Below are 26,765 nucleotides of genomic sequence, written 5' to 3' on the forward strand. Positions count from 1 at the left end.
CACTAGCCGAGGGCCCAAGCCCTAAATCTGGCAGCCGATCTCGAAGAGTGATATTGATACAAAACAGCCGCTAAACACGGCTGCATGAAAGAGGAGGACGAAGTCAGTTTTCGTTGGATGCTGGTCTGGCGCCATCTTACTCGTCGAGTTCTGTGCGCTCTAAATAGATCATTAAACAAGTTACTCGTAACACTATTGGTGGAGGTGGACGATCCCTGTACCTCGATGGAGACGCGCAGCGGTCGCACCATCGGCGAGCTTTCGACTGCTTCGACTGCTGGCACTTCCTCTACGCCGCCCTCGTCAGTCCAAGCCACCACCTACGTCACACTCCCGCACCTCCGGGATCCCGGCACTTTCTCCGGTGATGGTACGATCGATCTCGACACTTGGCTGAAGCGGTACGAGCGCGTCAGTGCAACTCACCGCTGGGATCCCACGCTCATGCTCACCAACGTGCTTTTCTACCTGGACGGCACTCCCCGAACATGGTTTGAAAGCCACGAAGCCGACATAACGAGCTGGGATCTCTTCAAAGAAAAGATACGTGACCTGTTTGGCGATTCATCTGGTCGTCAGCTCGCTGCGAAGAAGACTCTTGCCACACGGGCCCAGTCTTCTACCGAATCGTACGTCTCCTACATTCTTGACGTTTTGGCCCTTTGTTCCAAGGCCGACCAGTCCATGTCCGAAGACGAAAAGGTTAACCACGTCTTGAAAGGCATTGCCGACGATGCTTTCAACCTGGTGGTTTTTAACAACATCTCAAGCATCGACAACATCCTTAAAGAATACCGACGTCTCGAACAAGCTAAAGCCCACCGTGTAGCCCAAAACATCGTGCGCCTTCCGATCACAGCGGCCACCTCTTCGTGTGACGACGCCTTCCACCAGGCCCCTCCATGTGACAACCTCACACGCATCATTCGTCGAGAGGTCGAGGCAGCACAACCGGTAGCTACGCCACTACCGACGCCTACGCCTTCCCCGACCACGATTTCTTTGATACAAGCCGTCGTTCGTCAAGAGCTATCGAATGTCGGCCTACATCCTGAACCTGCCGTATACTCTGCTGCGCCTTTTTTTCGTCCCCCTTCTGCTCCTCGCATACAACGCAATCCGTCCGAATGGCGTACCCTTGATGAAAGGCCCATATGTTTCAACTGTCGACGCGTTGGTCATATCGCACGTCACTGCCGCAGCCGCTGGGCTCCACCGTCCCATTATGCACCTCAGTACTACACCACTTCTGCTCGCGAATCGTCCCCATCACTTTCTCCACCAACGCCGACCACATTTTCCACTCCTACAGCACCTCTGAGCAGACCTCGCTACGACCGGTCACCGTCCCCTGCTCGTCGTCAGTCCCGGTCGCCCCCACAACGCCGTGCTGCCTCCCCGACCTATTCGCAGCATCTCCGACCGGAAAACTAGGCCGTGCAGCTTCTGGAGGTGGAGCTGCGTTGACGACCTTCGTAAGAAATCCTCGATTAACGTTAACAACGAACCGGAACCTTTTGGACGTTACTGTCGACAATGTTTGTGTCAGTGCGTTGATAGATACTGGCGCGCATGTGTCCATTATGAGTGCTAACCTTCGCCGCCGACTTAGAAAAGTTGTCACGCCCGCCCTCAACCGAGCTGTACGAGTCGCCGATGAAGGAACTGCCGCAATTCTTGGCATGTGCTCTGCGCGAGTGTCTATTGGGGAGAGAAGCATTGTCGTTCTTTTCGCCGTTATCGAACATTGCCCTCATGAACTCATTCTCGGTATGGATTTTCTAGCCACTCACTCTGCTCTCATAGACTGTTCAGCTGGCTCTCTCCATCTCGATTTACCCCTCTTTTCTGACCCACCTAGCCCACCGCAAACCAGCCTCTGCTGCATTGATTTCACGCGCCTCCCTCCTAACTCCGTCACACATGTCGACTTATTCTCCACGCCGCCAGTACCTGATGGTGATTACATGGTGGCCCCATTCCTGCAGTGATGCTTACGCATGGGGTTGCTGTGCCGCATACGACTCTGACGATTAAGAGAAACCGCACCTTCCTTCTACTGGTCAACTTTTCACTCACCACCCAAGTTCTGCCACAGGGTATCTCCCTGGCCAAAATTACTGCTCTCCAAGATGACCATGTCGAGCCCTTCGGAGTTGACGATTGCTGCAGCTCAGTCAGTGGTTCCACTCCATCACGTTCTTGGGGTGCCGACATTGAGCGAATGGTGTCATCGGACCTCACGTCTGAGCAAGCTTCAGCGTTTTGCCACGTTATTGAGGGCTATCGTAGCATTTTCGACTTTGCCAGCAACTCTTTAGGCCAAACGACCATTGTCACCCAACGCAGAAATACTGGCCATGCAACCCCCATTCACCGACGCCCCTACCGTGTGTCGGCGTCGGAGCGTGCAATATTACAACATTAAGTCGGCAAAATGCTTGCGAAAAACATTATCGAGCCTTCATGCAGCCCCTGGGCTTCTCCAGTCGTCCTTGTTAAAAAGAAAGATGGAACATGGCGCTTTTGTGTCGATTACCGTCACCTTAACAAAATTACCAAAAAAGACGTTTATCCTTTACCTCGCATCGACGACGCCCTCGACTGCCTGTACGGTGCCACCTATTTTTCAACTATTGACCTTCCGTCAGGGTACTGGCAGATAGCCGTCGACGAGATGGACCGCGAGAAGACCGCATTCATCACTCCTGATGGTCTTATCAGTTTAAGGTGATGCCCTTTGGACTCTGCAATGCACCAGCCACATTTGAAAGAATGATGGGCTCATTGCTCCAAGGGTTGAAATGGTCCACCTGCTTGTGTTACCTTGACGATGTTATTGTCTTTTCGCCCACATTCGACTCGCATCTTGATCGTTTGTCAGCTATTTTGGACGTTTTTCGTCGAGCCGGACTCCAGCTTAACGCCTCCAAGTGCCACTTCGCTCGTCGCCAAATTTCCGTGCTCGGTCACCTTGTCGATGCCCAAGGCGTGCGTCCAGACCCAGAGAAAATTCGTGCAGTCACGAACTTTCCCGTTCCGAGGACCACAAAGGATGTCCGCAGTTTTGTGGGGTTGTGCTCATATTTCAGACGCTTTGTTAAGGACTTTGCGACCATTGCACGCCCACTCACAGACCTCTTGAAGAAAGACGCCTCGTTTACCTGGGGCCATGATCAAGCGTCATCGTTTTCGCAACTTACAACACTGCTTACAACGCCACCAATCTTGGCTTACTTTGATCCATTAGCCCCAACCGAGGTTCACAAGGACGCCAGTGGACACAGCATAGGAGCTGTGCTATTGCAGCAACAATGCGGACACGACCGTGTTATAGCTATGCAAGTCGACTGCTATCTCCAGCCGAGCGCAACTATTCCATCACGGAGCGCGAGTGCCTCGCCCTTGTATGGGCAGTCGCCAAGTTTCGCCCATACTTGTACGGGCGCTCATTCCGTGTTGTCACGGATCATCACGCGCTCTGCTGGCTAGCCTCCCTGAAGGACCCCACGGGACGTCTCGCTCGTTGGGCTCTACGCCTTCAAGAGTACACGTTCTCTGCAATGTACAAAACAGGGCGATTACATCAGGATGCGGATTGTTTATCCCACTACCCTGTTGATGAAGCAACCGATACCGACGCTATCACGGGCGTTTTTTCCGTGTCGCAGCTGTTAAACATTGGCGAAGAGCAACATCGGGATGCTTCTTTACGAGCCATCATTGACAAACTGGAGTCAACGCCACGCGACCCGTCCCTACGAATGTTTTTGGTGAAAGACGAGATCCTATATCGCCGAAACCTTGATTCCTTCGGATCAGGCTTACTTCCTGTCATCCCAGCGCACCTGCGTTCCTCTGTCCTGCGTCAACTCCATGACGCTCCCATAACGGGCCATTTGGGCGTTTCTCGCACCTACGATCGAGTACGACGTCAGTTTTTTGGCCTGGACTTGCCCGCTCTGTTTGACGCTATGTCGCCGCTTGTGAGCCCTGTCAGCGTCGCAAAATGCCGTCTGCCCTCCCAGCCGGCTACCTTCAGTCGATCGACGTTCCCAACGAGCCTTTCTTTCGAGTTGGTCTCGACCCGTTTGGGCCCTTTTCCACTCTCCACAGCCGGAAATAAATGGATTGCTGTTGCCACGGACTATGCGACGCGGTACGCAATCACACGAGCACTCCCGACCAGCTGCGCTACCGACGTTGCGGACTTTCTGCTGCACGACATAATATTAGTGCACGGTGCTCCCCGTCAACTTCTCACCGACCGTGGCCGCATGTTCTTATCAGCTGTCGTTCATGAAATCCTGAGGTCTTGCCAAACCAAGCACAAATTTACTACGTCGTACCATCCCCAGTCAAATGGCCTCACGGAGCGCCTTAACAGGACCCTAACCGATATGCTTGCCAAATACGTTGCGCCAGACCACCATGATTGGGACATTCATTTGCCTTATGTGACGTTCGCCTACAATTCATCTCGTCACAACACTGCCGGATATTCGCCCTTCTATCTACTATATGGCCGGGACCCAACTTTACCTTTAGACACGTTACTACCTGCGGCCACTGAATATGCTGGGGAAGCCATTGCCCGCGCCGACCACACGCGCCAAGTCGCCCGTAACCGTCTACAGGCTTCACAGGCGCGCCAACAACAGCTCTACAATTCTCACTATAGGGACGTGCACTTTTCTCCGGGTTCGCTCGTGCTCCTCCGGTCACCTACTCGGCGTGTGGGTTTGTCTGAAAAACTGTTGTCGCCTTACACTGGACCATTCCGTATCGTTCGCCAAGTGACAGACGTCACGTACGAGATTGTTCCAACTGATCCAACAAAGTCATCGTCAGCTCCGAGCGACATTGTTCACGTGGCTCGGCTAAAGCCCTATTACCCCCCTTCGACATCATCTGCGTAAATTTGGCACCGGGACGGTGCTTCTACCGCCGGGGGTTATGATACAAAACAGCCGCTAAACACGGCTGCATGAAAGAGGAGGACGAAGTCAGTTTTCGTTGGATGCTGGTCTGGCGCCATCTTACACGTCGAGTTCTGTGCGCTCTAAATAGATCATTAAACAAGTTACTCGTAACAATATCAAGCTGTAGACTGGATATGGTGGCGCAATACCCAGAGTCGACTGCATTCGTGTTCTCGGCATGACCATTGAGCCCAATGGTTCCAACGGCAAGACTATACTCAAGCTCGCCGCCAAGACGGATAATGCGGTTTGGTGGTTGGCCAACCGCTACCAAGGCTCATCCACCTGGTGAATGCCTTTGTGCTCTGCCACTTTTCATGTCACGGCCATGCACAATTGGCAGCGTGCCGAGCGTGACAAGATCAACGTATTGCTCAGAAAGATTACTAAGTGGGCCCTCGGTATCCCGATCAGGACGCACACCGAGCGCCTGCTTCAGCTCGGAGTACACGATACGTTGGAAGAGATTGCCGAAGCACAGGAGCGGGCCCAGCTCGCGTGCCTTTCGAGCTCCCAGACCGGCAGACATATACTCCAAGAGCTCGGTCACTCTCCGGCTGAAGTGGGCGAGAAGATGAGACAGGTGCCCCGCGAGATTCGCGACCTCGTCACCGTGGCACCAATACCGAGGAATGTCCATCCCGAGCACAATCGTGGTAGGTGACGGGCTAGAGCTGCCACTCTTCTCAAGTAGATTCACAGTGAGGAGCGCCGCATGAGCTTTGTCGACTTTGCAGCGTATCATGAGAGCCGCGCCTTCTCTGCAGTCGTCGTCGACTCCGAACAGCAAATCACCAACTGCGCATCGGTTCACACTGACGATCCCGACGATTGCTGAGCAAGTGGCCATCGCCCTGGCCATCCTGGAAGGTGACAGGGAGGCCATCTATAGTGACTCTAGGTCAGCTATTCACGCTTTCGAGCACTCTGTAATCTCCAAGAAATCCCTGTGCGTGCTCCAGAGTGGTGGCCGGGATGGTATCAAGCACCACGTACTGATCTGGTTTCCTGCACATGTTGGACAGGTCCAATGCGCCCCCCCCCCCCCCCCCCAACCTCAAGAAGAAGTCTACCCACGAGGCCGCGCGCGCGCTAACCGACCGCGCCGGTTCCTGGAAATGATTCAGGGCCAACGGGGTTGCGGAAAACAGAAACGCGCCTGCCACGTACAACGAATTAACAAAACATTTTTACCTCGCGCGAAAACTATATCCACTCTTTGATCCAAAACTTAATAGGCCACAGGCCCTTACGCTCAGACTACTGCAGACCAAGACGTACCCAAACTGAAATCCCTTCACGCTATTTATCCTGACGTGTTCCCCAATGACGCTTGGCCAGCATGTGGGGATGTATCCACGCTGGCGCACATGCTCTGGGAATGCAAGGCAATGTACACTAACCCCAACACTACATCGGTCAAGTGGGAGGCGGCTCTACGCAGCTCTCTCCTGGCCGACCAACTTTGGGCCGTCCAGCAGGCCCGTGGAGCGGCCGATAGGCTTGGCCTAACGGTCCCGACATAGGAGTCGCCCGCTGCGCGCTGACGCGCGCCTTGCAGGACCACAATAAAGTTTCGCAACCAACCAACCAACCAACCAAGGCATTGTACAGGATGTACAGTCGATCCCGGATATATCAAACTCGAAGGGGATTGCGAAACAGTTCGATATATCGAGAATTTGAAATACAAAATATGCATATTCAACACCAAAATTGAAGAATCTCAGGCCTCTGAAATCGTTACAAGAGCTCAGATAACGACTCACTCAAAAACAAGGTGCAAACTGCAGGTTACCTTACTTTATTTAGTCTGTAAACTTGTCTTACTTTTTGCGTGCTGTCAAGTTACAGTAATCCTTAATATCATTGAAGCTTTTAAAGTAAGCGAACTTAGCTCTTTCAGCCACAACGTTGGTTGACAAAGAACGCCGATGCTAGCTTTGTAGCGCGGCAAAAGCTTGGTTAGCGGCGGCAGCGAAGGCGTTTGCATATTCATCACACGCACGAGTACACTTCAGTGGCACCGGAAGCCAAAATATCAGCATCGATGCAGTCAGAAACAGCAGCACCAGCATCTGTACCGATGAAGTCGCTACTGTTCGAGATGGTGCCCGGAATCGCTGATAAAGTTGCAGAATTTACTGAGGCACCGTATGACATTGTTAGGGGTCATGACGCACCTAAAGTCATCACTTGGCCCGCAAGGAACATTTACAACATAGTGTTTTACTTGACGTGACTCCAAGTGCCATTTATAATTTTTATCGCTACGTGTGGGTCATTGTTCAGTTAAACTCCCGAATGAGAATTTATCAGGAACGAGGCGAGAAGTGCATAAGACTACAAGGCGCAAAGGACGCAACGCTGAGTTCGTCCGAGTTCTCACCATCGACATGTTGGCGATATCGATGTCATTATAGCTTTGCAGCTGGCAGCCGCTGCTTTTAGCGACTTCAGTGCGAAAAAATAAAAAGAAGCGTAGGCTCTGAGACGTGTTTCAAAACCGAAAACACTAAAAATAAATGACAAGATAACACATCTCGAAGGCCACGCTTTTCAGGCTTGCATGCCATTGTGCACTAACAACAAGAAAGGGAATGCGAAAAACATCATTGCACAGAGATCACCGAGTCACTTCCCATTCTCATTTCGGTGCCCTCAGCAATCGGTCTTTTGGAAAACATTATGTCCGTGTGCTAAGGCCTGCAGATCATGTATCAAACGTACAGATGTAGCAAGTGCCATGCAACGAACCAGATCAGCGCGATGGAATAACAACCGTTTTTTTCGTCGCCTACGGGCGATAAAGGATCGGTACTTGTTAGAACGCAGCCTAAAATTGATCAATATTTGCTAGAAAAAAGGCACTTTCTGCTATTCGGTGCAGTGCAGCGTTCAATATACGGATGTCCCGCTGTGCGAGAGTGCGATATACGGGTGCACAAGTCCTATACTTTTGCTCGGAATGTTCAAGGGGATCCTTTAACTGTTCAATATAGCCAATAATTCGATATATCAAAGTTTGATATATTCGGGATTGACTTTAGAAGTAGTTGGCAAGATCCCATGCAGTAACTGTAGAATAGTAAGAGCTCGCATTCACCTAGATTTAAAACAGCAAAAACAAAAACTGATATGCAAGAAGCCAATTAATGAACTAGCAGTGAGAGCGAAAGCATAGGAATTCAGAGTTTCGCTTTAGAATTGATTCGAGGCACTGAACGAGGTAACCGACGTTAGCGTTGATACAATGAACGATAATCTTACTAGTATGATCAAAAAGTGTGCAATGGAAGTCGGAGGTACAGTCACTAGACAGGACACTGGCAAACTATCTCAGGAGACAAAGAATCGTATTAAGACAGGACAAACCATGAAAGCCTCAAATGCAAGCGAACAAATTAGAGCTAATGGAGCTTTCGAAGTTAATAAATAAAAGCAAGGTAGCCGACGTCAAAAGGTGTAACATGGAGAGAATTGAGAAGGCTGTAAAAAGCGGCAAAAGCCTAAGAGCTGCAAAGGCAAACTTGTGCAAAGGCGAAAATTGGATGTATAGATTAAGGAACAAGGAAGGCAATGTCATAACCGATGTAGATAGAATAGTCGAGGTGGTGGAGGAGTTCTACAGAGATCTGTGCATAGGCCAAAAACACAAGGAGATATCGTGAGAAACAATAACAGTCCAGAGGTATTCGACATTGTACTAGTAATGACAGGAGAAGCAAGGAAAGCCCTAGAAGGAATGCAAAGAGGCAAAGCCGCTGGTGAGGATGCAGTAACAACAGAGCTAATGAAGGATGGCAAAGAAGTTGTGTTAGAAAAAATGGCTACCTTATATACGAAGTGTTTCTTGACGTGAAGGGTATCAGAATCTTGGAAGAACACTAACATCACCTTAATCCATAAGAAAGGAGACGTTAGAAACTTGAAAAATTACAGGTTTATCAGCTTCTTTGCAAACAATTTGAAAAAATAATAGATAATAGAATTAAGGCGACACTAGAGTATAATCAACCAAAGGACCAAGCACAATTTTATGCAGGCTACTCCACAGTAGAGAATATTCATACTATCAATCGGGTAATAGAGAAATGCATGGAATACAACCAACCCCTATAAGTAGCCATCATAGGTTACGAGAAGGCGTTTGACTTGGCCGAGACATCAGTAGTAATGCAGGCACTACGGAATCAGGGCATTGAAGAACCCTACATAAACATACTGTAATAAACCTCAGTGGATCCACAGCCACCATAGTTCTCCATAAAGAAAGCGACAGAATCTCAATAAAGAAGAGTGTAAGGCAGGGAGACGCAATCTCTCCAATGCTATTCTCCGCGTGTTTACAGGAGGTTTTCAGGACCCTAGATTGGGAAGAGTTAGGGATAAGAGTTGATGGAGAGTATTTTAAAACCTGCAATTCGCTGATGACATTGCCTTGACGAGTAACTCAGGGGACGAATTACAGCTCAAGATTAATGTACTGGAAACGGAAAGCAGAAAAGGTCTAAAAATTAATATGCACAAAACTAAAGTAATGTGCAACAGTCTTGGCAGAAAACAGCACTTCGCGATATGTGGAGAGACGCTGGAAGTTGTAAAGGAATATGTCTATTTAGGACCGGTAGTAACCGCGGAGCTGAACCATGAGAGTGAAAGAACTAGAAGAACAAGGATGGGGCGGATCACATTCAGCAAGCATTCTCTAATCATGAATGGTAATCTGCCACTAATCTGCAAAAGGAAGGTATATAATAGCTGCATCTTGCCAACACTTACCTACAGAGCTGAAACCTGGAGGCTTACAAAGAAGGCTCAGCTTAAATTGAAGACGACACAGCGGGCAATGGAAAGTAAAATTATAGGTGTAACTTTAAAGGGGCCCCGAAACACTTTTTCAAGTAATCATGAAACGGATTTACTAGAGGAGCATATTGCCTCATGAATTCAATGCCGCAAAAATTTTGAGAATCTGTCAAGTACGAGCAGGGTTACAATGACTTGTCACACGCTGCAATCACATTCTCTCTTCTCTTGTCTCGTTGAAAGCTCTGGAAGCTAAGCAGGGAGGGATGGGAGGGGCAAACAAAAAACATCACGTGGCCTCGTGACCTTGAGCACCTTATCTTAGTTTTTTTCCCTTTTAATGCATGGCATTTTCAAGGTGACCGCGAGCACTGGCATGGACAAGTCGCGGCCTCCAGTGACGATTTTTGTAACAACCAAGTGCGCCATGCTCAAATCAGCCAATGGCTGGATAAATGATTTTCTACGAGTGGTTGTTTAGTTTTCTCAATCATTTGTAGATAGAAAAGAAAGCAATTTTAAGCTGACTTTGATAATTTATTGTGAATTTCAGGCGGTGCGTTGAGCTATAATATTTGGCTTGCGTCTTCTTGGGAGCATCTACTACTGATCGGCAGCGTTTTCTGACCATGCTCAAAAAGTGTTGCAGGGCCCCTTTAAGAGACGAGAAGAAAGCAGAGTGGGTCAGGGAACAAACTGAGATTAAGGATATCGTAGTTTAAATCAAGGAGAAATGGACATGGGCCGGGCACGTAGCACATAGGCAGGATAACCAATGGTCATTAAGCGTAACAGACTGGGTGCACACAGAAGGCGAATGCATGAAGGGGACACAGAAAGTTAGGTGGGCCGATGAGATCGAAAAGTTCACAGGTGTAACGTAGCAACGGAAATCACAAGACCGGGTTGATTGGCGGATCATGAGAGAGGCCTTTGCCCTGCAATAGGCATAGTTAGGCTGATGATAATGATGATGATGACTCTGGTATTCTGTGGTCCATGAGTTGACAATGACTAACAATTTCGCAAGAACGAAGCTGCACTGCATACTTTTCTTTCTTTTTTTTTTTCTACAACAAGCACATGCATATTGATGTTTTATTTCTCTGGGCTCTGATGCTTAGAGTTCGACAAAGTCCTCAAATGCCTGCAAAGGGTAGCGTTTAAAGCAACGACGTTCGAATATGTGCTGGCAAAAAGAAATCTGTCTGGTCACAACAGCTCCATCGATTCCCCAGATTTATCAGTGATTCGGGCAGGTTTCCTTCGTTTGTTTACTCTTCTATAAACAAAATGCTAAAAACTAATGAAAGATTTTATAATACCATCTCAAGAAACTGAAACAAGAAATTTAGACGAAGTTACTCAACTATAACCTTGAAACATGAGCTACCAGCAATAAGTGTGTAGCTGAGGATGTTCGCTGTTGCATGGACAATAATAACAATGATAGTAATAACAATAATAATAGGCGTCACACAGCCAGGCACGCCTCTGCTAATGGCAGTTCTATACGAACTCGAAGGTCTTCTAGCCAAGCCGAAGTCATGGTCAGGACAAACATGCATAAATTTACCGGCGTGTGTAATGTTGTGGCTGGGAAGTCAGATATGCTGTGCGATATGTAGAAGCAACAGAAATCAATATAGTATATGTACCAACATGGAAGCTAAGTAATGCTTTAGACACCGTCAAAGACAAGTTCCCAAGTGAAAATTTCAAGGGTCATTTTTACGCTTTATGCTGTTACAATTGTGACAACCAGTATATCGCTGAAACCACTGATTTCAAGAAAAAAGCTAAACAACACAAATGTGACGTCAGGAAACATTGCGTGACCTCATATGCCCTCACTTAACACGCGGAATCTACAGGCCAACTGACTGACTGGGCAAGTGCGCATGTTCTGGCCAAAGAAAAGCTTGCATCTGTCTGGTATACCAGCACATACAAACAACTCCACTTATGCTGAGCAGAAGTGTGTAGTGCACACGTTAAGCGCCAGTGCAGTGTACATGTATCCCAAAGGAGTATGGCCACTTGCGTGGGTTCGGTCTTAGCGAGCCGCAGGGCATGCGCCTCTGCACACGCACGTTTGGACAGCTATGGTGCCGAGCGCAGCGTCGCAAGAATACGGTACTGCTCACAACAGGCTGCAATACTTTATTGCCTGCGGCAAACAAAAACGCAGTGGCAAACACTTAACCATGGAATTGGGAAATTAACAGGCATAAAATGACATTGGCTTGCGCAAGCCAATGTCATTAGTAGAGCCCTGCCGGCACTGCGCAAGCCAATGTAGAAAGTAGAGCACTACCGGCACGGACCAACTTCAAAACCCAGGCCCAACCCGGTAAGGCATTTTTGGAAAGGCATGGGCCGGGCTCAGGCCTTTGAGCTTTGGGCTCGGGTCGGGCCCAGGCCCCGAGTCAGACCCGTATTAGGCCCAGGACTCATACACAGGGTGTTTCAAGAAATGCGTCCATTATTATTTAACAATTACAGAAAGGAGACATGTGGGTGCTACCTGCGGCATTCCCTTGACTTTGGCAGAAGGCAGTGGCGTAGGCAAGGGCGGGGTTAAGGGGTTCGAACCTCCCCGTAATTTTTCGTCGGACATTCCCCCGCCACTTACCCACCTCATTATTTTTTTTTCATCGCTTCACGCTGGCATGATACAGAAACTAAGCGCAGCTACTATCACAATATTATTCCTGGATGCTTTTACAATGAATAATGTCTGCATACAGAAAAAAATGTGTCGCAGTGTTTCTCAAGATCTTGGCACTCTGTGAGATTTTGGGCAGGAATCTCTGCCACGATTGTTTTAAACTGGCTCAGCGACAAGATTAATGGTTCAGCGGTGGTCATACTCGTACCCGCTGGAACAAATCTCACCGGAGTTGGTCCCTACCATAATTTTCAATAGGCAGAGATTTATTTTAATGTAAAAAGCCAGACACAGTACCAAGGTCTAATAAGCCACGTTAGAGCATATTACAGGGTGACTGTTCGTACATGTGCTAAATACACTCCGACCAGGGAATAACATTTCTATTGAACCTTCGCACGTTCTGCTAATATTAACACATACACACACGCACACGCACATGCACACGACAAAATATTCGGTTCATACACCTAACTTCGCTTGTATGCGAGTGTACAATATATTTATACATATCTTTACTATGCATTAATGGCTAAAGGTCCTCCCAAGTGTTGTCTAGTGAAGATGGCGCAACAGAGGCAAATGTGCAGGCCAATCACAGCCTTAGAAAGACCTACTAAAATACTCATCATGTAACTTAGGCTGATAAATAAAAAGATAATGGTCATAAACCTAAAGCAGCGTAATGAGAAATGCAGTGTGGGCAGCTGTAGTGAGCACAAGTTCTATTGTTCAGCAGTGTGGCAAACAGGGCCAGAATAAGGAACATAAAGCTGAAAAAAATATAAGAAAAATTATATATATATATATATTATTGATTCACTTCATCTGTTCATTTCTTTACATTAACATGACTAGAATGGCGCACCAAGCAATTTCTGCCATTAGAGACATGACGAACGACTAGAAATGCACAGAATAGAGAAACTGGAAAAACATGAGTGGGCATGTTATCATGTAAAATTATGAGCAATATACATAGTAACCATAATTTTTTACAAGAAATGAAAGAAACTCTGTGCAAGCAATACTACACGTAGCAAACAGACACACTGCATAGCAGAATACTGTTCATTATGTTTTTGATTGGACACGAATATTATCCTGCGCATTACTTGTCATATTATATGCCCCATATGTTACCCGAAATTTGCGAGAATTTCAGCACGCAAATTTCGGTTGTTACATTGCCGTTCACATTTTCCGTATCTGCGAACCACATCTGCAAGTGAAAGGTGCCACCGAAAAGCAAGAAGTAGGCAACGGGAGAGAACAAAATCAATCTGCCATGCTGTCAAAGTGATTTTCAGCAATTTGTCTCAAACAGTTGAACTTGCTTCCTTATTGAAGAGCTGGACGAAAAGTAGCGTATACTGATTTTACCAAAACCGTCTTTTTTACTACCTGCCAGGGTGGTCCAGTGGTTATGGTGCTCCATTGCTGACCTTCAGGTAGCGGGATCGAACCCCTGTCGTATTTTCGATGTAGGCGAAAATGCCTGAGGCCCGCGCACTTTGATTTAGGTGTATGTTAAAGAACAAAAGTGGTAAAATTTCCGGAGCACCCCACTACGGCATCTCTTGTAGTTGTATTGTGGTTTTGGGATGTTAAACCCCATCAATTTAGCATTAACAACTATGTTTTTACTGCTGTTCGGAAAATCTCAATTGAAGAATAACTTCAGTTAACTTTCTGCCTTGATTTTTAGCAGGCACCTATGATTGATACTACACACACATTCAGTTGAAGCCGTCTACATTCCCGGTAAAGAACAAAGAGAATGTCTTTCGGGTGTACTTGTATTTGACGGTGGATGTTCAGAAAAGCGATGCCAATCAATTTTTCATTCATTGTTGCAGCTCTCAGGTACATCTTTAGGTGTCTCGGCGATGAAAAGGTGCGTTTAGCTTCAGGTGTGCATGGGCAGAGTTGCCAGAATCTTTAGAGGACGGTGCACGTTTGGGAGGAATACCTCTGGGCAATCGGAAACCACTTGCATCACAGACAACCTGAGCATTTCTCGCTTATATCGCTTCCATTTCGCAGTCCATACTGCTAACTCCATTTGCAATGCCAAAGTTGAGTTAATGTTCGAGTACACGTCAGTAAACTTACGGCAGAGGGAAGAGTGGCAAATTGGGGAATGTTCTGTGGCATAAGGGAAGAGAGCATCTTCATGGTGTGCTGATGCTTTTTAACGTGCTCATTGAACTGGTCTGATATAGAGCCCAGAAAAGGCTAGAAATACTGAAACCCTTAAGTGTGCTTCAACGCTATCCACTGGCACGTTACTACGATGAAGCTGCCTACATGTGACAAGTGGCATCCTCATTTTCGCCAGTTGTCAAGTGTGCACTGGGATTAGCGTCGCCTTTCGGGAAATAATCACCAAGCGTTATACCGTACGGCGTTTCGGCGCGACCATCGTGTCTCATAGGGCGCTGATCAACCCAGGACATGAACTACCCAGCAATACTTGTAGGCAGCGTATTTAAAGGGGGTGCATTCACAAGAAAAGTTTGGGCAGTAACCCTGAATGTGAGAAACAAGAACTTTACGACGACACATGTCGACTGGTGAAGTTCCTTTTTAAACACTAGCGCTCGTTTCTCGCCTGGCGAAAAGATTTGCTTGTATACATTTCTTCTGCTTCCCTCAAGCTGCCGGTAAGGTCGCGCTCTCCCAGTATCTTACTCTGTGCGCTAGATGTCTCACGTTTGTGATTAGCCCCATATGGGAGGCTGGTAGCTTCTGTCGCGCTCTGATGAAAAACAACAAACGCGAATGAGCTCGAAGGAGTTGATGGCAGCAGTGAAATTCCAGTGACTCGCATCAGATTGCCTGCAACAGACAGCCAACAGGCATAGTCGGTGCACAGTAGAGTGTAAGTAAACTGGGGTTGCATGCGGTGGCAGGTCTCGTCGGAGTTCACGCATTCTGAGAAATGAATTATGGTGCACTATGCTGAAAACAACTTCGGAGTTCATTCCTTCATCACTGGTGAACCGATCACAAAAGATTTTGTGTGGTTTGAGGCTGCTCCTGTTCGCACCGGTGTAAGTGCTGTCAACATGAATGCACGTACTATGCTGCATGGTTAAATATTCTGTACAGTTCTGAACCTTTTGACATAAAGGAAAATGTTGGCTGTACGCTTGCAAACAACTAAAGACACCTTGCTGCAACGCTGTCGTTTCAAAGAGCTGAAAAATGAAAACTACGAAAAAATAAAAAACAAGAACATTCAGCATTTTTTGTGCGTATTTAGGTTTCTGAGCGCATATACACAGCGAACAAGCTAGTTTTATGTGAGTAGGTATAGTCCGTTCGTGCATGCACTTTGGATTGAGACGATGTGAACATTTCTCATCAATAATCACCTTGCCCTCGCAGATTGCACAATAAAGCCTGTACGATTGAAGCACTTCAGGGCCAACAAAAATCACAGTGCAACTGAAAGTCTGCCCGAAAAATAACGCGTCCAAAATTATGTTGCCAACATGCAGCATATCTTACAAAAAGAAAATTGGTTATTGCGTATCGCAAGCATGTTTGTATGAGCGCAGTAAAGCAAAAAATGTTGTCTAAAAGCTACCACTGCATCACGGCTGCTTGACATATAAGCTTAATAAAAATCATTACCAAAAATCATTGAAGCATGCATGCAGTCACAGACAGCAACAGTAAAAAATTCGCTAGCCAAAGTGAGCAAAACTAAAATGTAATCACGAATGTACAAACAAAAACATGCTGCTTATATCTATCATTCCTTGTTGTAAGCGGAACTGTCCTTAACTTGTGACACACACTTCGCCCAGATGAGGACTACGCCATCTACACTTAACAGAGATTGACGACTAACGATGTTCTTCCGACCGGGTGGGTCATCGCAATAATGTGTTTTCGAAGACTAGTCCATTCAATGGTGGGACGAGAGACTGTTGCTCCAAACGGTCACTGTACCTGTCGTTTACTGTATTTTACAGTGCTCCTTACAGTACTGCCCCGCTGAGGTGGTTTAGTGGCTAAGCTTCTCGGCTGTTGACCTGCCGGTTGTGGGATCAAATTTCTGCTGCGGCTGCTGCATTTTCGTTGGAGCCGGGAATGCTGTAGGCTCGTGTGCTCAGATTTGCGTGCACGCTAAAGAACTCCAGGTGGTCTAAATTTCCGGAGCCCTCCACTACGGTGTCTCTCATAATCATATGGTGGTTTTGGGACGTTAAACCTCACATATCAATCAATCAATGATTCTTACAATACTTTTACTTACTCTTTTCACAACCCACACATGGAGGGGGGGAATCTCATGATTTGATATACATGTACACTATCTGTTTAGACTACCGCCGATAGTGACGTCACAGAGGAAGGCTGAAGCCTGTGCCATCTCCCCACCCCCAGTCGGGTTGGTGTGAAACCCCCCCTCCACCCCTTCGAAAACGTTTGTGGCTACGCCCCTGGCAGAAGGCATCTTCCGAAGTGTACAAATGTTAATTATGACAGTAACTAAAGTAATAAAAACAATTACTATTCATACAGTTTAAAACAATTATCTTTTCATTGATGAGTTTTGAAAGTGAATGGCAGATGCGCTGTTTGGTACGTTGGTTTCGATTTGGCCAGCTAAATTAGCCAGACTTCACCTCTCCGCGGTGATTATCAGTGGCCGCCTTTCCGAAATGTCAAAATGGCCGGCTATAAACTACTCGTAAGAAAAACTTTAATTCCCCAAACTGACTCAAGCGGCTATTTCCACAACTGGTTTATTTTTCCAATAACTGCCGCAATCAATGTTTTCACACATCTGAAGATGCCTTTTGCCAAAGTAAAGGGAACGTCGCAGGTAGGACGCAGGTGCCTTCTTTTTGTGATTTTTAATTAGTATTGAACCCATTTCTTGAAACACCTTGTATATCATATAAATAATGCGTCCACACTGTTTGGTTATTTTGTTTTGTGGGTTTTACCATCTCGAAGCGGTCCAGGTTACATAAGATGCTGTGGCTGAGGGCTTCGGCTCACTTAGACCACCTGGAGTGCATAAGCAAGGCCTGGAATCAAAAAGTACATGATGTCTAGCATATTGCTCCGTTGGCGTGCTGCAGGTTTTTTCGAGAAACTCGAAATATCAGTTTCCTTTCATTGCATTAAGTGAAAAGCGCTCTTGCATGCCGTAAAAAAGGTTTGCCCGGTGGTAATGCTGCAACAGCAACAGTACACTGCTAACATTATATAATGTATATGAGATGTGCACGCTTGTATCTAGGGAAGCATTTCGAGTATGCAGATACGCTCGCATGCTTGCCACGTCTTTTTCCACCTGCGTTTTCCGCACACTAGGCAACGCCACTCGTGAGTCATTAATATCTCCGGAGCTGTTTTTGTCGCACTTTGGTGCGAGAAGCGGAGCGACTCTTATGACAGGTGCACCAATCAATGCAAATGTTGCCTATTTTTTTGTGCTAGCAAAGCAGTTGCAAATATTTAGCACTTGGCAATTAGTCAAAAATGTTTCGCATTTAATAAGAATGCCCATCATAGAGAACAAACTTTTGCCTATTTAAATGTGAAGCAGCTCTTTAACTAGCCTGCGTAATGCTGTCCGTCTGTGTCTTTGTGCCAATGCAGTCACACCGCGTTCCCCCTGCCGCAGTTGTTCGAACAATGCCAAATAGGTCAAGTCGCCTCTGTGCATTCGCGTCACTCTTTCCCTCAACCGCAGCAGCTCCCGGCTCCTCCCAACACACCTAGAAGGTGCTGCTCCTCCGCACGCTCGCAACACGCTTCTTTCTCACTTCACCCTCTCTACCACCCGGAATGCTCGACCGCACGTCGAGTGGGAACACTTTCGGCTCGTTTATCTGCAATGAAACAAGAAACCCAACCCGCCTCCATGTATTTGCGTTTCAGAGAAACGGCTACTCGAGTACACCAAGTTTTGCTTCAAACCGTTCTTGTAGCACCCTCGTCGAAGCCCGTTTTAGCTTGTTCGACATCGTGCGCACCACTGTTGCTTTGCATCCCATCATGGTTCTCTTCGGAGAGATGGTCCGTAATTGTTTTTATGGCCACCTTCGTGTTTTTCGTATTTCAAAAGTAATTCATAAGCATTCTCATTTGCCGAAGTGCAAGTGTTCTCAAGGGGCTCAAAAACATGGAAGCATTCTGCGGGGAAAGTAAAAGTTCTATGTAAGGAAGCTCATGATTATAATGTTGATTTGCCACTGTACACCTTGAAACAGAAGGGGGGTATAGGCACAGGTGTATTGGTACCTTTTACTGCATGAATGCTCGTCAACTTCTGTGACACCCCGAGCTCAGGAATTTTTGATCCGTTCAGACTTGTTCCCCCCAATCGCTGCCGTTATTGAATATTGTCAGATAAGTAACACACATCGAAACTAAAGACATGAGCCTCTACTCTTGTAAAAAATTTAATGTATACAGTTTCCACGTGTTTAGCTTATCTTTCCTTGGTGTTTGCAGAGGACCAACTGGCTTGCGTAGCATAGTTGCTTCATTACCATATGTTTGTAATAAATTCCAAGAATGCCTGTCACTTGACTCGTCCAAGCATCTCTAGCGGACATGCGGCTTCTTGTTTACCCACCACCTTTTCTTCCCATCATAGTTACTGCTTCCTTTCTGCTATACATCTCCTTCTCCTACATTGTTGCTGCCACGAGCTGAAAGCCTGAAACCACAGCCACACTTCGCTGCCCTGTTCGCACCGAGGGCTTTGACCATCGGCGACTATAGGCAACCCACTCTCCTGCTTCCAGACCCTGCAGGGGATCATCCTCCGGACAGCCGATTCGCCGCGTTCGACGGGCAGCAATAAAAAAGCCTTTCCCTGCGCTTTAAATGACAATTGTTTTGGAAACCATGAGTATAATCTTGCTTTAAGACTGTAGAAAATTGCGCACCACATGAAATGAACAGATGATGAAGGGTAGTGGGGCAGAGGCTTGTTTGTTCTTGTACTGTTCGAATCTACACATCCGATTCTTGGCTAATCCCCCTGCGTGAGTGTGTGCCACATATTCAAGGAACTTGAATTGTTGCCATGTTGTGGATGGCACTGCACAGAGTGCCAATAAAGGCTCCAGAGAGATTTCCCTAAGTCATTTTTGGTTCTGAAGACTAGGAAAGCCGGCATTCATATTCCCAAGCTGTCGCTTCCGATCAGGGACGTCTTTCTGCTGCAAGACTTGTCATTGAGCATGCCAAAAACAAGTGGGCGCCTCATCAAGCCCAGAGTAGGAGTATTGTCAATGTGGCGAAATAGCTAATTCACTCTACGCTATTTGACCTCTCAACGCATCACGTTGTCTACAGTCAGTTAAAGGCGGTCCCGACAGAGTTAGCCACGCTGAACGCCAAGCTGGAAACCTTCCTGACAGACGAGTATGTGGCAGAAGACTAAAATTCCGTCATAGAATATGAAGACGCTGCTACCAGTGCTTCAGCCTTGCTCGAGCATCACATGGGCAGGCTCAAGGTTACCTCACTCCCTTCGATGGCGCACCCACCTACAACCGCTGATGGAGACCCACCAACAACCTCGACAACCAACACGCCACGAGCTCAACGTGACTTAGGCGCACGGTTGCCTAAGCTTGAACTTTTGCGCTTCGACGGTAGCTTAACTTGGCGGCAGCCATCTTGGGACATGTTCCGCCACTCTGCTCACAATAACCTGAGCTTGTCTAACGTGAATCGGTTCCACTATCTGGTCTCGCTTCTTGACAAAGCCGCTGCTCAAGCCATTGCCAGCATACAAGCCCTGGATTGATCATACTGCGACACACTTGGCATATTAAAACAGCGGTATGAAAATGCGTAATGAATTGAGCAGAAACATCCTAATTGGCTCTGCACCTTACAACCTGCTTAGTCGTCAAGTGACGTAATGGCAAAAGGGAACTTCAAGGCAAAAGCTGTGGTATGACCAAATGGAAAAATAGTCAGTCATCAATGGGAAACTTCAAAAATTATTTTCTTCCTTAAAACAAAAAAAATGTAATGACAAAACTTGCCACATAAAAAGAACTGTTCATTTGCTGTCGAGTTAAATCTAAAAGTGATCTTTAGCTGGACTGCCACATGGTGCCAATAATGTCTCAATATGAACAAAAATGCCAACTTTGTGAAACTTGCAACTTTTTCGTTTAAATTCTGACAAGTTGAGCAGTATAAAAATATTTTTTTCACAAAGTATACCTTCTGTTAAGTAAGTATTCATTGTTCAGACATTCATACAAAGTGCAGTATTGGAACAGAAAAAATGCAAACATAACACATTTTGGCTGAATTCTTGGACGTGCATAAGGCAGAAAAATTGCATTGATATTACTGAGCTTCAAACCCCATACACAATCACCTTTACTCAACATGCATACTAAATTTTGTACGGAAAAAAGAGTGGCAGCTTTAAAATAAATGTTTTCCCAATCAACACACAGACGACACTCTAAGAAGCTCAGAAAGCACTGACGTGACCAAAAATTTTTCTGTCCGAAATATTCTAGCAATTTACTCTCATCAATGCAGTAAGTCAGCACGATTTTTTCCTTAATATATTTGAGATGGTCGCCAAAATGGCTGAAACATTTGGCGTGGAATGTCCCAGCTATGACTACAATTATATTTTAATTGCACTAAATATATTTTTGCAAAAGTGTTAGGGGCAAACGTATGCAGAGTGTCCCAGTGAAAGATGTGAAATTGAAAGGAGTCCCAAAACACTCACTAGAATACATCTTGTGTGAGGCAGGTATCTTCACAATAAGTCAAGAGTGGACAGTGCCTCATTTATGGTCAAGGTATAACTAGCTGGAACAGGTCAAGCCGGGCCCAAACCTTTCTGGCCCGGGCCGGGTACGAGCCGTATTTAAAAGCACCGGGGCGGGCTCGAGCTGCAGAAATTGGCCTGTGCAGTGCTCTAGTAGAAGGCATCCCGCAGGGTATATAACACAAGCTAATGAAAAGCCACACCTCAGTTTCCAGTGCAATCCTAAGCAGAATCAGCCCACTCTACTTTCGGCAGTGGAAAAGGTTGCGTGAGCTTTCTTCTCGATATGCAACTTCACACAATACAATGCATGATGCCACGGCTATTGTCAGGCCTGTGTGATGAGTGGTTCTTGCATGACTGCAAATTCCAGCCTGTGGGCATTGTGAAGAAAGTTGGCATCGCACAATAATTTGTATCTCAATCGCTCACCAGGTTCGTCAACAATTGGGCTTGTGCGCTTTATCATGGTCGCCGTGACGCTGATGGCTTCCCCGAGTGCTCCAGGAACACAAAAGGTGAACCTGTAGGCTATCACCGATATTTCGGAGAAACCGCAGGATCTCAATGGTCCAGGCATTCATATTTCTGAACAGCTGTTTCCTTTGTAGCTTCATTCTATGGTCACATATAGCCTTTATATAAGTCTTATCATAATGCAGTCCACATGATTACCATTATAACACTGAACACAGCATTTGTAACCACCAGTTTTCAATGAGACTAAATGCTACGTTCTACTAGTCTATTTTGAGAGGACATGCGTGCCAAACAGTGGCTTTAGGCGCTTACCGTGCTAGTAGCTGCTTGAGGAATTCTTCTGGGTCATCTGGCTCTTCAGGTTCCTGGTCAGAGGTGAGAGCTGCCTGCACAGAAGAGGTCAAGTGCACAAGTTGTGCCAGCGTAGTACCACAAGAAGCCCTTTGCATTGAAAGCCTCCACCAAACCAGGCGAGAAGCAAAAGCCCCCAGGATTGCCGCTAGCAGAGAGAAGCGAAGCCCCAGCAGTTTGCCCTGCCCTTACCAAGAACTGGCTCAAGGACAGGCTGCGCCCGTGGTCAACCAGGCTTGTGCCGCGTGCTCGCTCGGCACCCGCTGGGATTGCGCGTGGAGCACTGTGGCGCTGAAGTGGTGGCGAGCCGCAGGGAGAGGAGCTCCAGGGTGGGGACGCAGCGGGGCTCAGGCCTGCACAGCGTTCGCAGCCTTCGTTGGGGCTCAGGGAGGACAGGCTGCGCGCCTTGGCCAGTGTCGGGGGCTCCAGAGAGAGCAGGAAGCGCCGTGACTGGGGAGACATGGTGCCCACGCAGGCATTTTTGCGCACGGGCTGCTCTGTCTGCACCTCGGCATCGCGCACATGCACACGCACTTTCCACGCCGCCTCACTGGCCGGGGGGGGCAGTGACTCCAGAGAGGCTTGTGACAGGGACGAAAGGTCGCCACCAGAGTCGGAAGAACGCAGGTAGCCACGCATTATCTTGGCTAGGGCAAGCTCAAGGGAGGTGTCGAAGTGCCTGTCTGCACCGTATGGGAATGTGGCATAGGGGTCGGGGCTGTCGTCCAGCGTCTGACACGCTGAGTCGTGACTGAAGAGATGTGCAGCAAGAGGGCCTCGTGCAGCTGGTCGCTCGGGGTGCAGGGTGTGACGAGAGTGTGGAGGAGGCGAGGGCTGCCACTAGAGGTGCAACACAGGTTGGTGGGCATTTCAATAAGAACCTTCAATACTAATGCTTGTGTGACGAGCCTTCTCTCATGCAACATTTTTTTACGCCATGCGTCATCACAGTTTCTGTTTTAGTTCTCAAGAAGAAAAAATGGGTGTCACCCACCAATCTGAGACACATTTTGATTTTTCAGACCTGCTTGATTGCAGCTGCATTACAGCATGCCCATAATAGTAATGTACTGCTCTACTGCTACCAGGCGTCCATACAGACAATATCAATTTTCAAGCATGAGATCGAATGACCAGGCTAGGCTCACTGCACCTGAGGTCCTAAAAAGGCTTGAAATACAGTGTCGATTTATTGGACTACCTAGACATTGAATTACCCTTAAGAGAAATTGGGTGGTTCAAAAATACAAATGCGATAAAACAGCTGTGATGGTATGCCAGTACACCACACTCATTGTATGTCATTGTATTTGTATATGAAACCCTCATGAACACTTCTTACTACCACCGCTGGGTCTCTAGCTACAGTGTGCCCACATTGGCCGCAGAAACGCCGATGTATCTGCTCCTGACTGTGCATGTGTGTTGCGAGTTTGGCAAGTGTGATGACAGTAAGCTGCTTTCGTTCCTGCAAGCAATACATCTTTTTAGTGCACTTAGGTATTTGGCACCAAGTGCCATTTGCCCACTAGAAGTGTGCTTACAACTGTACTATGCCACAAATACCTCCATTAAGTTAGATGCTCTTCTGATAGGGCTGTTAGCAACTAGTTTATATTGGCACATTTGTCAGAGGCTACCACAATAGCTCTGTGCAGTTCTTACACCGTTGCACTCGCTCCATGCCAGCATTGGTGCTAGGCTCGTCACATCTCCACTTACTGCAAAGGCAAAAATTTATAGGGGCTCCATAACGAGTTGACACAGTTGAAACTTATGCCTCAAGAAGTGATCCTCATGTGTAACAGAGTGTGTTCACTCAGCTGCTAAACAAAACCTCCTCTGTGCTCATCTGCGCTAGTGGAGCAAAAAACAATTACATGTAACCTAAGTTGATTCCAGTTTTGCTCATGAAGGGGGACTGATATGCATCGGATCTACTTATCCCAAGATCTCTGCCTGGATGAACACAAAGACATGCATCTGCATAGGGGAAGTGCTTCTAAACGGATGAAGACCGGTGCTCACTTTAACATAGCCCACTTAAGGGGTCATGAACCGCCCCTTGTGCTTTCCGTCAAAGACACCTTGGAATAATTTGGAATCGCTTGCATTTTTGTTAGCTCTTCAGCAAAATGAATTCGAAGGCCAGGCTAGGCGTACCCTATGTTGCCAATATAACTGGTAACAATGCAGGCAGCTTCCTTTGTGTGATTCTGTGGCGGCGCATCCCCTGTGCGAAATGCCATTGGTGAAGCATCAACAGCATTGGCATCGCGTAAATCAGCACATAGTACGCTCACGTTTCCTCACAAGGTGGCATGATGCATGCGCTTATTACGCCCAACCCTGTTGGAAAACCAATGGTGCTGTCCCAGTGCCATAAAAAAAATGAGTGCATGCAACACCGCACCATTGATGTGGGCGGACAGCACACATGTTTTGGGCCATATCAGGCTTATAAATTGCTTTCGAAAATTTTGTTCATGACCAGATCGACTAAAACCCAAGCACTGCAACAAACGCAACAACTAAGTAACACATGCAACTAACAAAAACAACTAAGTAAGCGAGGCTCAAATTCGGCTCGTGAACGCACACTGCCACGAGAAGCTGACCCGCTATTTAGACTACATTTGAAACACTGAGTGTGGCAATTTTTCTATATATCTGATTCCGGTGGCCTGTCTTTTTATAACCTTGTTTAGATATCTGTCTCTCTGTGCTAACAAAAGATAATTCATTTGCTATGTGATCAGAATGTTCATCTGACGCATGTTGTCTAAAAACAAGTCAGTGTAACTGCAGATGTGAGCTGCATTCAACTTTCAAGCTAACTTCCATGCGCGTTCACTCGAACTTATGCGTGTATGCGAAGTTTAGCAGACAACAGTTGGCCTCCACCAGAAGTGAGTCATCTTTTTGAAAACATGCAACAAATGTTTCCTATACTGCAGCCGATTCATTTAACTACAGCTGTTACACACTGTCAATGAGAACAATCTCATCTGATCCAAACAGCACTTATAATTTACACCGGTTATTGTCCAATAATATTTTGAAACATTGAATGACCGAAACGTGACATTTGATGCCAGACGCCCATCCAACCACGAGAGTGAGAAGCGGTCACTTCTCGAAAGAGGGCACCTGAGAAAACAACAACTTTGCACTCTGCTTGTAACCTTTACGTGGCACGCACAGCTACAATATATGGCTGAGCAGTCCATTGCAGTGGATGTGTTTTTACACAAGCCCAAGGGGTGCTTTAGGACTTCTTTAACCCATATATGCCTGAGCTTAAGGATATTAACAAAACGATTTTCTATTCTCAAAATAATAGCTTCTAAGCTCTCAGAAAATAAAATAAAACTTTCATTCGCAAGAAAACGTTTTCTGACAACGTTTTTGGCACCGTCCTACATATAGGACGCTAGGCACATAAGTGTCGCATTGTGTCAATTTGGAACGCGTTCCGCGTGCCACACTGCTTCCTTAAATGAATGGTATAATTTGAAAGATTTTGCATGCATTGTAATGTCACATTTTTTACAACAGATGGTGGTCTTCCCATGGCTATGAGCACACATTGTTTGCCTTTCTCGGAGGATGACTAAGTGGTCAGTGCATTTAAATCAGCTTTGCGCCTCCTGCCGAGACTGACAGGCTTCTTCCACGCAATGGCTTGTAGCAATATCTCTTTATTTACCTCATTGTAACTGCCCTTCGAAACATTCTCAGGTACGCTTTGTCTGTTCCCTTTTCGATCAACTGGAATGCATTGTTCACACATGCATCAAGGAGATACGTTGGCAGTGATGACTACCACTTCATACTTCTCGTGGCAGTGTGGTACTTTGCAATATTTTGACTCGGTCGGCCAACCTCGCCCACGTTTGCATTGTATTTGAAAAACAAAAAGGCTGCTCCACTATGTCCTTAGATCGCTTTTATCTTGAGTATCTTTTCACCATTTGCTGCGGTTCAAGTCCATGACCATTTGAGATCATGTTAACCGTGCTATTGTCCTTCCAACAGCATACAAGATTTTTTATTCAGTGTCAAATCAGTAATTGTAAAAGCCTCGAGACTTCTTTTTTGTTTGTTTCTGCGTGCCTTCTTGATCACCACTTTATTGACCTGTAACTGCACCAGCATGATTGTTGGGCGGCGGAATGCCGGCAAGTGAAGGCACAACATTGCCAACGTCCATATGCTCCAAATGTCGTTGGCATCTGCAAATATTTTTTTAGTGACATGAACTGCAGGGAATCTCCTGAGTGCAAATAATGTAATTACATGAACGTACTATACATCCATATGCATGTAATTGCGTTATGACAAGCTTCACGGGCATGATGCGGCACGCGTTCCAAGTTGACACAGCGTGACACCCCATGTGCCTAGCGTCCTATAGGTAGGACACCAATGTTTGAGAGACCACAAACAATAAACTTTACCGCACATCAGGGTTATACAAATTTTACTGCAGACCCAATAATTGACAATCAATCCAGAAAAATATTGTCAGCATCGCGAACATTTTGAATCTGTAATACTTGCATTTTCTTTCGCGGCATGGTGCTCTGCTTCAGGCACGTGAAACAACAATTTTGAGACTGCGCTCACGAGCCGACTGGTAGCCTGGCGGTCGCCTACACTAGCGCGTTATAAGGGC

At 46.7% G+C, this 26,765-nt stretch overlaps 1 protein-coding gene across 12 annotated transcripts in view; it reads right to left on the reverse strand.

Moving 5' to 3' along the window:
• Wnk (Wnk kinase) overlaps positions 1-26,765 on the reverse strand; it is a 407,304-nt gene that overhangs the window by 52,538 nt on the left and 328,001 nt on the right. For 10 of the 12 annotated variants that reach the window (XR_012885943.1, XM_075872963.1, XM_037415295.2 and 7 more), the window contains 2 exons: positions 22,280-22,927; positions 22,049-22,122 (listed from right to left, as the gene is read on the reverse strand). Coding sequence is in view for 10 of the 12 variants with exons in the window: in XM_075872963.1 (XP_075729078.1) it covers positions 22,049-22,122; positions 22,280-22,927 (722 nt within the window). In the remaining 2 variants the exon portion in view is untranslated. The remainder of the gene's footprint in view (positions 1-22,048; positions 22,123-22,279; positions 22,928-26,765) is intronic. The other 2 variants (XR_012885945.1, XM_037415297.2) reach the window with 1 other exon arrangement.

The sequence above is a fragment of the Rhipicephalus microplus genome, chromosome 9 (assembly GCF_043290135.1).
Source record: "Rhipicephalus microplus isolate Deutch F79 chromosome 9, USDA_Rmic, whole genome shotgun sequence".
NCBI classification, from domain to species: domain Eukaryota; kingdom Metazoa; phylum Arthropoda; class Arachnida; order Ixodida; family Ixodidae; genus Rhipicephalus; species Rhipicephalus microplus.